Here is a 13,922-nt window from a genome sequence, read left to right on the forward strand (position 1 = left end):
AGTTTAAAGAGAGAATTAATAAAGACCTTTCCCAACAGGCTGCCTTTATTCTTAAATGTCAAAGTGTTGAGACAGCCTGACAGCAGAATCTTAAAATAAAGAATTATTTTACTGAGGGAAATAAACAGACAAACCTTCATGAAATCACTCGTCAATATGTTTGCAATAATAATTTTTTAATGTTGCTTCTTTGACCATTACATTGGATTGAAGATTAACTCTAATGTGTGCATCATTGTTTAGACAGATGTGACAGTCAGACCTTTCAAAAATATTCTGGTAGTTAAAGTAATCATACGTTTGCCTTATTTTTTAATGATTTCCTCTCTGTATTTTATTTCAAACATAAGAAGCTTACTGTCATCAGAAGCCTTCTGTTTTCCACTGATGTTTTGCATAGTGCATATCAAATAGCTCCCTCTTGTGTCATCCCTGAAAAAGTGCATGTACTGTACTGTACAGGTCTACAGTTATCCAAGTTGCCTTGTACTGTACACAACATTACAAAGCTGCTGTGTGTATTTAAAACTTAGCTGTAAGAGATTTATGACAGAAAATGTGAAATGTTTGCTCAGCCAGTGTGAAACTGCCTACAGTACAACTGAGTCCTGGTTGAGTTTATACAGTAGGGTCTATTTATGACATTCTGTTGTTTTATAATGTTTTCACCTAGTGTTTCCTGTTTGCTTGGATGGACGAGTACCATCGCACCCAAACAAATGTATTCACATTATTCTTTATTTAGAAAACACAGGGTGAGATTTATTTAAGCCTCCAGCTGTTTAGAAGCTGACATCGTTTCTCTTATGTGCCCTGCAGCAGCCAACAAAGCAGCCAGCAGAGCAGCCTGCAGAGCAGCCATGAGGATGACAGCAATCGCTTCCTGACTCCTTTAATCCGAGAGGAGAGGTGAGTGAAGTGTGTGTGTGTGTGTGTGTGTGTGTGTGTGTGTGTGTTGATCTCTATCTTCATGGCAGTCTACAGAACTATTGACACAATTGTTAATGCATACTCTTATATCTGATCTCTGGCTGCATCAATTTGTGACTTGCATTTATTTCCCACTAGGGGGCACTTCCTCTTCGTACTACTGCACAAATGCAATTCAAATGTATTTTTTCTGCTCCTTGCTTTTAATAGTCTTACTTGATAACTCACATTTGTGTCAGAAATAACCTATTCAGTAACAAAACTAACATTTAATAAGAACTCCAAAAGATCAAAAAAGGGAGTTTAAATCATTTTCTTTGATGGATATATTCACAATAAGCCCTATTTTGATCAACACTATTCTTCTCCTGGGGATCTGCTTTTCCAAATGTCATATAGTGCTGTGGTTGTTATCTCCACTATGCCATAGCTCTTTCTGAGTTGAGAAATGCATTATCATTTGCTGTTCTATCACTGCTGGGAATATTCTCTCCTGTGTCAAGCCTGGACAGAAAGTCAGTCACTCAGTTTGGTGTGAAGGTGCAGGGCTGTTTAAATCAAATACTGTATGTATGTGTGCCTGGTGGCTGGGGATGTTATCATCTGTGCCACCCTGAAATAAAAACATGCAGCCATGGGGGAACTCAGTGAGTGACTTCTTTCCTGTCAGGAAATTAGGAAGGAGGATGAATCAGGAATAAGAACTATCTGCATTCCTCAACTTTTCATAAAGACTCTTTTGAATAGTAGTAGGAAGAACTAGATACATGAAAGATTTAACACACGTGTTCAGGATTTTTTTATATTGCATGTCCTTCAAGCTAATATTCTGTGTTTTACGAGTTTTTACCTTTTTGGTTTGTTTTATAAAAGCAGCAATGATGACGGATGATTTTAATCAGATAAAAACAAAGTACTGCCGTTCTGCTCCTAGCAAACGCATTGAGCTGGATAATGTCTCGGTTTCATAGCTCGCAGAAAACAACATCCATCTTAGAAGAAACATGGGACAAGAAAACAGCACGATCAGCTTTTTTAGCATCTGCTACACTTACCACAATGTTTCTAAAAATAGGAGAAATCTGCTGATTATTCCCGTACTCACATAGCTGCTGGCTGCAGAGAGAAGGAGCTGCTGCTGATTGTGTCATAACACATGTAATACCTTCTGAGAATGGTGCATAAATATAATGATTTTAGGTATGCAGTTGTGACATAGAGATCGTGTAGGAATACTCTCCGTCTAGCCTCACAGCCACCCACTAAGCTGCCTTTGCCTTCAGCGCTGTCTGCCGTTCACTGAACATCCACTCCTCTCTGTCCCTGCAGTCTTCCCCCCCATGTTTCTCTCTCTGGCTCTCTCGCCCGCGCACTCCTCTCGCTCGCCGTCTTCCGCTCGCTCGAGTTAGGAACAGCACCTTTCAAACCTATGGGATTTCTTGCTGCGCTACTCTTCGCTGTGCTGCTGAGAGCTAGTGAGGGGCGTCTGCAGCAGCTGCAGGGAGAGCAGCGTTCTGTAGCCGGCTTTAGAGGGCACGGAATGTCATGTCTCCTCTGCAGGTAAAAAAACAGCTGCATGTCCGCCTGGAGGCTGCACCACTGCCTCTCTACCTGTCCTGCTTGTCTCTCGTCTTGCATCTTGTCCGAACAGTCTTTTTTTTGGTTCCTTTGTAATGTGCAGCTGCATTTCTGGTGGAGTTACAGTCGGCTTTGCTGTCAGCTGATATGACCCCACTTGCTGTGATTTTAGCCGCCTCTGCCAGATTATCGGGGCATCAGTCGAGGTTCAGGGAAGGTCACAAATGGAATGTGGGAAATGACACGGGGGGGGGGGGGGGGGGGTATGACGAGTTTGCTCATTTGCCGTTGGTTTTGTGTGTTTGCATCTCAGCGTTCTGCCAAGTTGAACTCCTCCGCTGTAACTGCAGATAGAGTTATGTAATAGCACAATGTGACTTTGCTGAGACACTGTTCTATGAGTCATCAGTGAAGATGACGCAGCAGATGATTGTGAGGAGCGGGATTACACACTGTGACACACGCCAAGATGCGGTCAGTTTCTAGTGAAGAGGTTATAATTATGTAACTAAAATGTAAAACTAGGTTATAACTACTAAAGGGATATTACGCTTTACTTAAGTGCACCTTATTTATCCTGCATAAGCAGGGTGAAGTTTATTCCTTCAATAACAATGTATTACGTTGTGATTTGTATAAGACATAAAGCCATTTAGGGAATTAAATATAAAGAGACAAGACAACAACTAATGTAAACAAGAACAAAATAATGATGATTGTTTGGTTAGTTCAGGATATGAATAAATGCCCCGCCTTTAATGTAATGAAGGTAAGGGGCCAAAGGAAGTTTCTGAAACCCTGTTTCAAGCGGAGTCTCAATTTTAGTGTCTGTTCCAGTTATGTTGTGATGTAAGCTCAGTGCTACTTCTCCATGTGTAGTTTTAACTCTGTGGACAGCAAATAGACCTTTCTCAGACCATCTGAGGGTTCAGTTCAGTTTTTTAGTTTATTTGAAACAGGAACAATGTAAAAAAAAAAATATTAGTCTCAGAAGAGAAAACATTTAGCTAACAAGCTCATTTCCAGATGTTGTCCCTGTGTGAATGATGGCAAAAGTAAAATACAGATCAACCAGTCATCTATAAACATGCACTCATTCAAGCACGCGCACACACACACGTGCACACACACATCTCTCATTGGATTTTGGATTAAATGTAGCTGCAGATTTGCTAATCAGAAAACTGCTCCAATATCATTTAATATACCTGCTATTTGTTGGAATACCATTAATGTAACTTTTTTTACAAAATAATTTTGTTGCATGAAATTGATGGAAACTTGAGGGTCCTGGAATTTTCTAAAAACATCTGTTCCACATTTTGTTTCTGTGTACAGATTTCTGAATGTTTGTTGAAGTTTAATTTGCACACTACACAAGTTACAAAGTTAATATCTGTTCACTGTTCATATCAGACTGTATGTGTGTAGATTAAAAAAAAGCCTTATCTATAACACCTTCTTACAGTGGTGAGTCTGTTGGGGCCCACAGCCAAAATCAATTGGGGGGCCCACCAACTAGCATTCAGCAGGGCAATGAGAGTCAATGCTGTCAGATGGGGCCCCTTTAAGGAGGTTTCCTACTGTCTTTGCAAAATTTACACATTATGTGTCGCTGCTTTAGTTAAAATTTTGTCGGCCCTCTGGGGCCCCCTAGTGGTCTGGGGCCCCAAGCAGTTGCCTGCCTTGCCTGTTGACGAGCAGTGCCTCTGCCTTCCTACAATGAAACATTTGATGCTCTGTAAGTTAACAACAGAACTGCAAAACAATGCACTTCGTTCTACTCGCCTTGCTTTTTAAATTGTAAAGACTGCATTGAACCTTCTAGAGATCAACCAACATGCAGACGTTTTCACAAGGCCTTCAGAGACACAGGGGTTCAGAGTTTGTAGTAGGCTGATTTTGTTTTTGTCTTGCTGTGACTTTGAAAGTTTTGTTGATGACTTCACCAAGATAGGTCTTACATTAGAGATGGATGGACTTCCAATTGTTGTTGTTTGGCTGCAGGGACAGTCGTTTAATCTCTGTGTATCTGGAGGTAATCAGGCAAATTTCATAATTTATTTGTTGAATGCATTTATCCAGTTTTTACGACTTTTAGTCTCATGGTGACATTGTTATATAAATCACTGTGTCATCTGCATAATTCTGCTAATACGTTATTTTTGAGTTTTTTTAAGCTGCTGTGAGTGTTTAGATGCAGAATGATGTCAGAGAATTAATCTGTGTATTAGCAGACCAGTTGTAGTACACTACTGTTAGAAAACTAAAATAGTATTCAAAGCCAAAATCAAAATAATATGCATAAAGATGTATTAATTAGTCTATTATGTATTATCTTATTATTATCATAATTATTATTGAGCTTCATCTGACCACATCGATCTGGTGTAAAAGCACGGCCATTATACACAGGCCCCTATCATATAGGAGAAGTGTGTGCGTGCTGAGTGAGGACGCCTTGCTGGTTTGCACGAGTTAGTTTTTCTTGTTTTTTGCTGTCAATTCCGACTTTTGGGATGTGTTTATTGAGAATGCTGATATTGCAATAATGGTGAAACTGCTTTTAAGTGCACAGCCCTAATTGATGGTTACCAACAATTCAGATAATGTTTACTTCCGAAGTTGCAGACAAATAGACCTGCCATAGTGGCAGCTGAGAAAAAAAACAAAACTAATCAACCTGCTAGTCAAAGCTGTGTTTTTTTTCTATTGTAGATTTGTGATCTTCAATTATCACAGCACTGATTTATCAGTAAAAAAGAACTCTGCTTCTTGTGTATGAGACTACCCTGAATTTAAGCTGCACAGATCAATGGAAAGTGATTCAGCGTCACATTACTGAACTCTCTCTCCTCTCATCTTCTGTGCAGGTCTGACAGTGCAGCGGACAAAATCAGGTAAGTCTGCTGTCTGACTACTTGTGTTGTCTATAGAAGTGTGAGTAGGCTCCATATGCTGGTGGGCTTATGGGGCAGAAGTACAGCGGGAATCGGCCTCATAGTCACCCCATTTGCCCCTGCCCGCCCACCCTGCATGTGACACAGTTTCACGGCTTTGTCTGCCGTGCAAGGTGTTTGAATGAGCTCTGCGTTCGGAGAGGCCTGCAGTGAATACAGTTGCAAGCCATGGAATGCCATTGTTTGCTTTTATTGGACAAACATCATCCACAAACAGGGCTTTGTGAGTTGGAAACTATTGTGGAGCTTTTGGTGGTTGAGGTAGGTAGCCAGTGGCAGGTCTGTACAGCACTGTGGACTTATAGACTATGGTAGCTGTGTATGAAGGCTATACTGTACTCTCCCAGGAGACCCTGTGCTATTCCTAAAGCAAAGGGGTTCAAGGTTTAAACTGAGAAGGTAAGTGATGGAATAAAATTGTTTGTGTGTGCGTGTTTGGTGTGTGTGTTTAGTGTGTGTGTGTGTGTGGGTGTGGGTGTGTGTGTCTGTTGCTGCACATGAGAAATGTAGCAAATGTATTCAAAGCTGATATCCCATGCTTTATGATCAATATGCACTGATGAAGTTGTTCATGACCCGATAACAAAAATGCTTTTCAAAGTCAAAGTTTCTCTAACTTTTCTGGTTGTGTTGATTTCCATCTCCTTTATGTTGTGACTGAAACAATACCTTTTAAATAATTGTGTGTGTGTGTGTGTGTGTGTGTGTGTGTGTGTGTGTGTCAGTCAAGTGAACTGGGTGAAGGCCAGTTCAGACCACTAGGCGTCTCTCCACTCCAACACACAACAACCAGATGCTGGTTTACTGAACACAGTAGAGCTTTTCTGAGTGCTGCACTTGATCTAAGGTCACTTACCTTAAGAAATAGCCTTCAACAAGCTTTTACAACAATCGTGTAAATCCTATTTCTAATGCCAATCTATGTGGATGAAATGAACAAGTTTCTCTCTGTTATTAGTTTCTGGTAGTGAATGTAATATTTGTTCAGGTTTAAGCCTTTCTTAGCATTTCATTGAAATGTGACTCAGTTGGTAGAGTCTGGCATCTCTCAACCAGAAGGTTAGGGGTTCGATGCCCAGCTCCTGCAGCCACATGTTCGATGTGTCTTTGGGCAACACACTTAACCCCAAATTGCTCCTGCTGCTTTGTTGGCGGCAGCGTATGAATGTGAACAAATGGGGTTAGTTACTTGTGATGGTCACTTTACATTGAAACCTCTTCCATCAGTGTGTGAATGTGTAGGTGTGACCTGTCTTATAAAAGCACTTTGAGTAGTCAAAAGACTAGAAGCTCAAGTCCATTTACCATTGACATCAAGGGAATTTCAAAGTTTAAATACCAGTTATTTCAATCTCATTTGAAGTCGCCAACCATGGCTGAATAAAGACACAAAATTCACAAAGGGGCAGACAACATATTATGTGGATAGACAGTCAAGACTTAAAAACAAAATGTAAGTTTGATCTGAGTGATCCATGGAAGAAGGGTATTTAACTGAGAAATGTTTCTTTTTGTACTGGAGCACTGAAAGTATTGTCTTCATGTATCAAACACATTGAAAAATCCCCCATTCCAGATGATTAGCTTTGTAAAGATTGATTAACCTCCACTAGTTTTCAAGTGTATCTGATATAAGGAAGAAGCCTTCCCTTATTCTAAGTTTTGAGGCGATAACTTCAGTTGTTTGTTTGTTTGTTACACGACTCGTTCTGGAGCAAACAGTGGGCTGGTTTGAAATGTATGAACGGGTGTGATGTGGGAACTTGAAGCCTCCAGGGAGCATGCCCTCCAGGGAAGTTTACCTTTAAATGGAGTGGGAGACCTCTCATGTTCCTGACTTTATTCTTTCTTTAAATGCAGACTTTTTTGATATAGGGAGGAGTGGTAAACATAGTTTGATATTTCTTAAGCCCTGCTTTGTGCTCAATATAATCATCAGATAAATGTTTGTATCCAACGCAGAATATTCTGTATGTCATTTAAGATCTTTTGTGCGAGAATACTAATGCAAGCATGCAGTATGTTATACCTTATTATGCAATTCACTTATACTCCGGATTGTAAACTGGAATTACCCACAATGCACTGTTTTGGTGATTTACACTCCAATCAATTAGATAATAAATCTTACTGGATATTGAACAGCTCCATTCTTGTGTCAGTGTTCTAAGAAGAGTTCTGCAACAGAAGCATCAATACAAGACTTAAGTCAGCCTCATACAGACGCTCAGTATTGACCCCACAGCCCGTATTCTATATTTGAGCAACATCCCCTAAGTGCTGGGGATGTTGCTGATACAATCGATAAGCTGGATCATCCATAACAGTATCTCACTCTAACAGAACAAAATTAGCTGCAGCTGTAGAGCAGCCTTTGAGACGATGGAAATAATACTGAAGAGTTTTGTATTACAGCCGGTATATAAACTCCCTCTGACGTTTCTCATGTAACAATATGGATCATACATAAACATACAGTCTCTATTGGATCAACAAGCATAATAATGTTGAACCCTCCCTGCCATACCTCAAAGCACATCTCTTGAGCACTGTTTTGTTTTCAGGATACCTTGTAACCCCACTGCAGGTATTTCCTGAGTGGTCAAGAGTCACATCAACTTTACAAGATCTATACTTCGTTTCTCATAAAGCTAACTGTAAATAATGCATGCAAAAAGCCCTCTGGCTGGAGAAAGAAGGCAGGGTTTGCAAGTGTGTTTGGAAATGTGTATTTTTGCACGGTGAACTGCAGAGTTTGCGTTAGTTGTGTTGTGTTTTTAAAAGCCAGAGTGAAGCTCTGATGTGTCCTTATAAAACAAGTTACTGCTAGGTTCTATAATGTGATGGTAAGTCATTTTGTCTTTTTACAGACTGATCTTATTATGTTCTGCTCCTGATGGTATCCGTCTAAACAGTCCCAGATTGTACTCTGCGCCTTTTCTGTCCTGTTTTGTGCTCACAATGCTCTTCTGCTCTCTCAATAGCCTCATTATCGACCGTCGTCTGCGGTTTGAGGCATTAGCTTCCTGTGATGGAGGTCAGCATAATCTGATCTCATCCTTTACTTTGTGCAGGAGCCTCAGTAAAAGCAAGCGGCCGACATATTGGGAAAATAATACTCATGGTTTAGTTGTTTGTTTTGTTTCTGGATGCCTTTGAGCAAGGGAAGGAGGATAAGTCAGTAGTAGCAGGCGTTAGTCACCCCAAGCAAGATGATAATATCTTATGGGTAATGAAAGTTAGGCTTCTCAAAGCCTTTTTGATAAGAATTCAGCCTGGACCTACTGCATTTCTTTGCATTTCCAGGTGACTGTAGCTCTAATCATTTCTATGTCAGTCCTTTATTTAAATGTATTACGTCACTGATCAGCCTACCGTTTGATTATCTTTACATGGTTGCATCTACAGTATTGTGTTTCTTATCTAATCTTGTATTATGTGATGTTACTGATAGCTGACTTCTCTGGGCAGTAATGATCGCTGTCTTTGCACACCAGCTGCACATGAGAAACTATCAGTGCATACAGGAGAGAATGATGACAATGATGGAAAAGTGTTTTTAAATGTATTTGGGTCATGGGCTTTTGCCTGGACACTTTCAACGATGCTGCGAGATGCTATGAATTCATGACGAAGATGCTATCTCTTTCTCATATGCATGTGTGTATTGATGGGTGTGCCACAGCATCACTGATTTTTTTGCTCCACGCACAGTGCGCTGCGATGCTTTCTTTCGGTAAAAAAGGACTCCAGAGTGCATGCCTGCAGCCTGTAGTGCAGACGGAAAGACAGAGGAGGAGCAGAGACGGGGAGAGAGTGAAGGAGAGCAGAGCAGAGGAGAGAGGCTGATGAAGCAGGGAGAGGAGGAAAGAAGGTGAAGGACCACCCTTATCGAGCATAGCCGTTCTGAGGGAGCCTACCAAAGGGACCTTCCCACACACACACCATGGCCAGCCAGCCAATCAGAACGCTCGCATCCTTGACCCATCCTCCCTCGTACAACTGCTCATCCATGGCTCAGCAGATGTGAGGGGATGCCGTTGGAAGCGAGGATGCGATCCACCTGGACAGAAAACTGACACTCGTGTTTTTCAGAAAAGGAGGAAAGATGGTGGATTCACAATAGCTATGGGAAACTGTTAGCAAGGAGGAAGGCGCTGCTTTCAATACGAGAGAGTGGCATCTTCTCTGTCTTTAAATCCTGCTGCTTCTGAACAGGCATTTTAGCCTTCCAAGTGTTGCCCGTATCGCCGCCTATGTTTACAACTTTGGGTCTGTGAGCTGGCGACTGATTTTTGGATTTGCTCTGTAAGAGAGGAGAGAAGAGGACAAGGGGGATTTCATGAGGTAATGACAAAGCATGCTGGACAAGTGACAATCTAACAACGAGACAGCGGGACAGGGATTGAAGAGAGGCCATGAGAGCCAGGAGAGAGGCCAGGATGGTGTCTTCCTGTTCACCATGCACAAACATAAGGTCAGGTCGGATTTCTTTTCCCTTTTCTTTTAGCTCTGGCACTTTGTTATTTTGCTGTCTTGAGTCCCATCAAAGAGTCTGGCATGTATTTTCAATGAGGTGCATGAAAGTAGTATTGCACTTAATGTATGTTCATGATAACCTTTTGTATTTAAAATAAATGATTAAGCATAGGTGACAACTGTGTTTTTCAAAGTTTAAGAGATGAGATACAATGTAAGTAACAACCAAGTCTTTAAAAGCCAGTTTTAATTGTTGAACAAACAGAATTAAAACCGTGTTATTTGCATTTTTGTAAGACTCCTCAATGTGTCTATTTTCACATACAATACTTTATGCCCTACTACTTTCCATCCATTACACCCTCTGGCTTTCTGATAAGCATCCTTTGGTTATCTACTGAACTAAGTGCTAATGTAGTTTCCACTGGCTGAATCACATGACACACGACCCTGGTGTTGTTATGCAGCTGTAACCCTTTCACTTTGACCAGTGCTGGGAAAACTAAAATGTGTTTACTACAGATTCACACCAGAATTTTAAACGCCGTTATAGAACTCTTTTCTGGTTTAATACATGAAGATAGACGGCTCGATCAGTGTAGTGTTTGACTTTAGAGATGCATGTAGAGCTATTTAAAATGTCTAGAGAACTGAGAAATAAGGTGATGTCAGGGACTCTCAATGTAGTTAGGATTCCATGAATTTACATTTGTGCATTCAGTGATAATTGACGTTTTTCCCAGCTTTGCAATTATGCAGCAATCCATCCATACAGGGGACACCATGCCAAAATGATTGATATTCACACATGCCTTAACATGATAAATGCAGTGGGTGATGGAATAATTCATTTTATCATGCCTCTATTTCTCAGATATACCCCGTGCATGCAGGCACATACACATTTGAGTTAAGTCGATCTTTCCAGCCAGCTTTAGGCCTCCTTAAATCTCTGCTGGGATCTCTGCTCCCCAAGTCCATTAAGGGCAATTTTGTCAGATTTACTGAGCTTGTTGATAGGGATAAGGCAGTCCTAGTACTGGTTTAGGCTACCCTTCCTTGATAGATATACTACTGACAAATATTGCTTTGTTTCTCTCACATCAGTATCATACCCGTTAATGAATCACCATTAATAATCATGAGTATGAGAAAGAGCTCATTTAATTTTATGTATGGGAAAAAAGAAAGATTTCTAGCTAAAGAGGATGTAAAATGTCTCTTATTCAAATGGCCACTTCTTCAAACAGAGTGTGTTCAAAATACCTGCTGGCTGTTCAGTCTGTTTAAGAGTGTTTACAGTGTGAAGTTAAACATCTGAGAGCACACAGTCCCTTGGCCATAGATAAAAACTGCAAAGAAGGCGACCAATATGGCAATACATTAGATACAATAATAATGGCGACTACTATAGCAATACATTAGATACAATAATAATGGTGACCAATCTGGCAATACATTAGATACAATAATATTGAACAAAAATAGCTTTTGAAAAAAATCAACTGTCTTCATGAGCTAAGAAATGCTTTAATATGAAATAATGTATTTTTAAATTGTTTAATTAAAGATAATGCTTTAGGCCATCATGTACCAGCCAACAATCATTGTTATGTCATTAATGCAGAAAGACAAATTCTATGAATTTATTTCAAATCATTGTTACTGAATGTTACTGCAATCCACAGAAATCAAAACGAAAAAAGAAATTCAGTGTGTTCATTACAACATTTTTTAAATTTTCAAAACCAAAGTACCCCCTGGCTCTACAGTGTATTCAAACTATTAGACATGTTTACAATGAAAAGGTTGCTTATCGGATAGCACACAGCCCTTTGGCCAAGTGATTTTATTGAGGACATTTCATTTCTAATGTAGTCTTACCTTTCTGGTCTAACCGGTCATCAACTATATTACATGTTTCTAGCAACGAGGAAAACTAATTATAATGGGGGAAAAAGTGTACATGCTATTGTAACAGTAGATTAGCTGCTTCTTATGTTTATAGATAACACCATACCACTTATGTGTACATTCTTTATGGAAATAAAAAAAAAATCATGTTTATAACTTAAAATGTTTTATTATTTCAAATAATTATCAAACACTTGTATCTGCAAAAAATATATATTTGTATATTTTTCCAAATTGCCCATAATGTTGTTTCTAGATCAGGACTTTCCAAATACGATTACTGTAACTAACGTGACTGAAGTGAGTAAATGTTGTGCACTGATCTAACCCTCAACAGTTAGTCAGGTTATCCATTAAAAAAAGTTGGAACCACATCTGACAATCAACTTAATTCTGGTCTGTTGTTTCTGTACTGCGATGCTGTATGCAACCAACATATATTAAGATTTTCCCCAATGCAGTCATGAGTCATCGTCATATCATGGCCTGTATTTTGGGCCAGCTGTTGACGTCACTCACTGTAGGTGATTCATTAAGTACCCCAGTCTGTAAAAAAAAAAAAAAAACAATCTGTCTGTCACTGGCACACCCACTTACCGCCTTTGTGAAAGGTCTGGTTTTCATGCTGGGTGGACATCTGCCTCACTGTGGAGTTACACAAGGAGAAATGCCATCCACATATGTCATTTAATGGTATGAACTAAACTAAATATAGCCACTTTGTCCTCAAGTGATCAGTTTACAGGACTTGTGTGTCCCTATCCGTCCACAGTTGCATCTGAAATTGATACCAATCCATTTGTTGGTTGTCAAGAGCCCTCTTAATGTGCCGTCTTTGTAGTGGAGTATTGGTTGCAATGAGGTAATGAAGCTGGAGTTGATTTAGTGCATTGTGCCACTCAAAGTAATATGATTTAGAGAATATAGACACAGTGATGGAGACCGGTACCATGAGGCAGGCTCCAGCCACATATAATATTCATCCCAGTTTTATAACAACAAGCGTATCCATCCGAGCGGCCATGTTGTCTGCGTTTTGCAGCCCTTCACTGCTGACTAATCACAAGACCTCTGGTGACTCACGTTATAATTCACATATGTTCATTAGCAAATCAATCCCGCTGATCCACTAGATGTCTGCATCTCTGCCTCAGCAGGGCGCCATTTAATGCAGTTTTTTTCTGCAAATATGCACTCTTATCCAGATGCATATCCACAGGGATAGAACTTAAATACATTTAGGTTAAGCTCCATCTGTTACATTAGACTTATTAACTAAGATCTATGCTGAACACTACAGATTTATTTTTAGTGCTGCAGACCTGTTTGGGCGTAACATTAAACTCCAAAGACTTTTAACAGTCAAATGAAATGCCTTTACCAGATTGCCTCTCCTTAACATACTGCGTCTTTAATTGTTTTTAACGTTTTCATCCATCAAGATGTGTAATCTGAAATCTGTCTTCTCTGAATTATCTTCCTCCAAAGCAGAGATTATCAATCTCCGCCCTAGCAGCACTAAAGGGGCTGTGAATTATTCTTACTTAGGGCTTTCTCTGCTCCTACATTTTGGAGAAAATAGAGCACCCTGGGTCATTTTACACATCCACTTGCTTCTGTGTGAAGATTGCAGCGAGCTCAAACACAGCATTTATACAGCAAATGTTGATGCTTGTGTTGGGGTTGAATGGGGAAACTCCTCACGTTATAAATTTCTCTCAGAAAGAGGATATTTAACTTGATTTCCTCGCTGACAGGTTCAAGGTGTTGCATAACTGTAGGAAACTTCTCAATAGGTGCTGGGAAGCTCAGTCAGGGGTGAAGGAGTGGGAAGAGATTGCTGTGACTGGAGAGGCAAATGTATTATCAGGTGCCACAGCAGAAAAATGAATTGATTGAATAGATGGAGGAGTGGTTGAGGGCCTGTGATCACAGTGATTCATGGAACATGTGGGCGCTCTGTATTGAGTCACAGGCAGCAGCAGCAGCAGCAGCAGTGACTGGAGTGAAAGGACTGCACTCTGCAAGTCCAATTACCCATGTTGTAAACAGTCACACACA

At 40.2% G+C, this 13,922-nt stretch overlaps 1 protein-coding gene across 12 annotated transcripts in view; it reads left to right on the forward strand.

The window, feature by feature from the left end:
* Nucleotides 1-13,922, forward strand: part of gramd1bb (GRAM domain containing 1Bb) — a 105,714-nt gene that overhangs the window by 28,110 nt on the left and 63,682 nt on the right. For 9 of the 12 annotated variants that reach the window (XM_065960631.1, XM_065960623.1, XM_065960626.1 and 6 more), the window contains exons 2-3: nt 820-909; nt 5,382-5,408. In XM_065960631.1, the coding sequence (XP_065816703.1) occupies nt 820-909; nt 5,382-5,408 (117 nt within the window). Of the gene's footprint in view, nt 1-819; nt 910-2,103; nt 2,491-5,381; nt 5,409-9,320; nt 9,946-13,922 lie in introns of those variants that run through there. The other 3 variants (XM_065960633.1, XM_065960634.1, XM_065960632.1) reach the window with 2 other exon arrangements.

Source organism: Labrus bergylta, chromosome 11 (assembly GCF_963930695.1).
Source record: "Labrus bergylta chromosome 11, fLabBer1.1, whole genome shotgun sequence".
Lineage (NCBI taxonomy): Eukaryota > Metazoa > Chordata > Actinopteri > Labriformes > Labridae > Labrus > Labrus bergylta.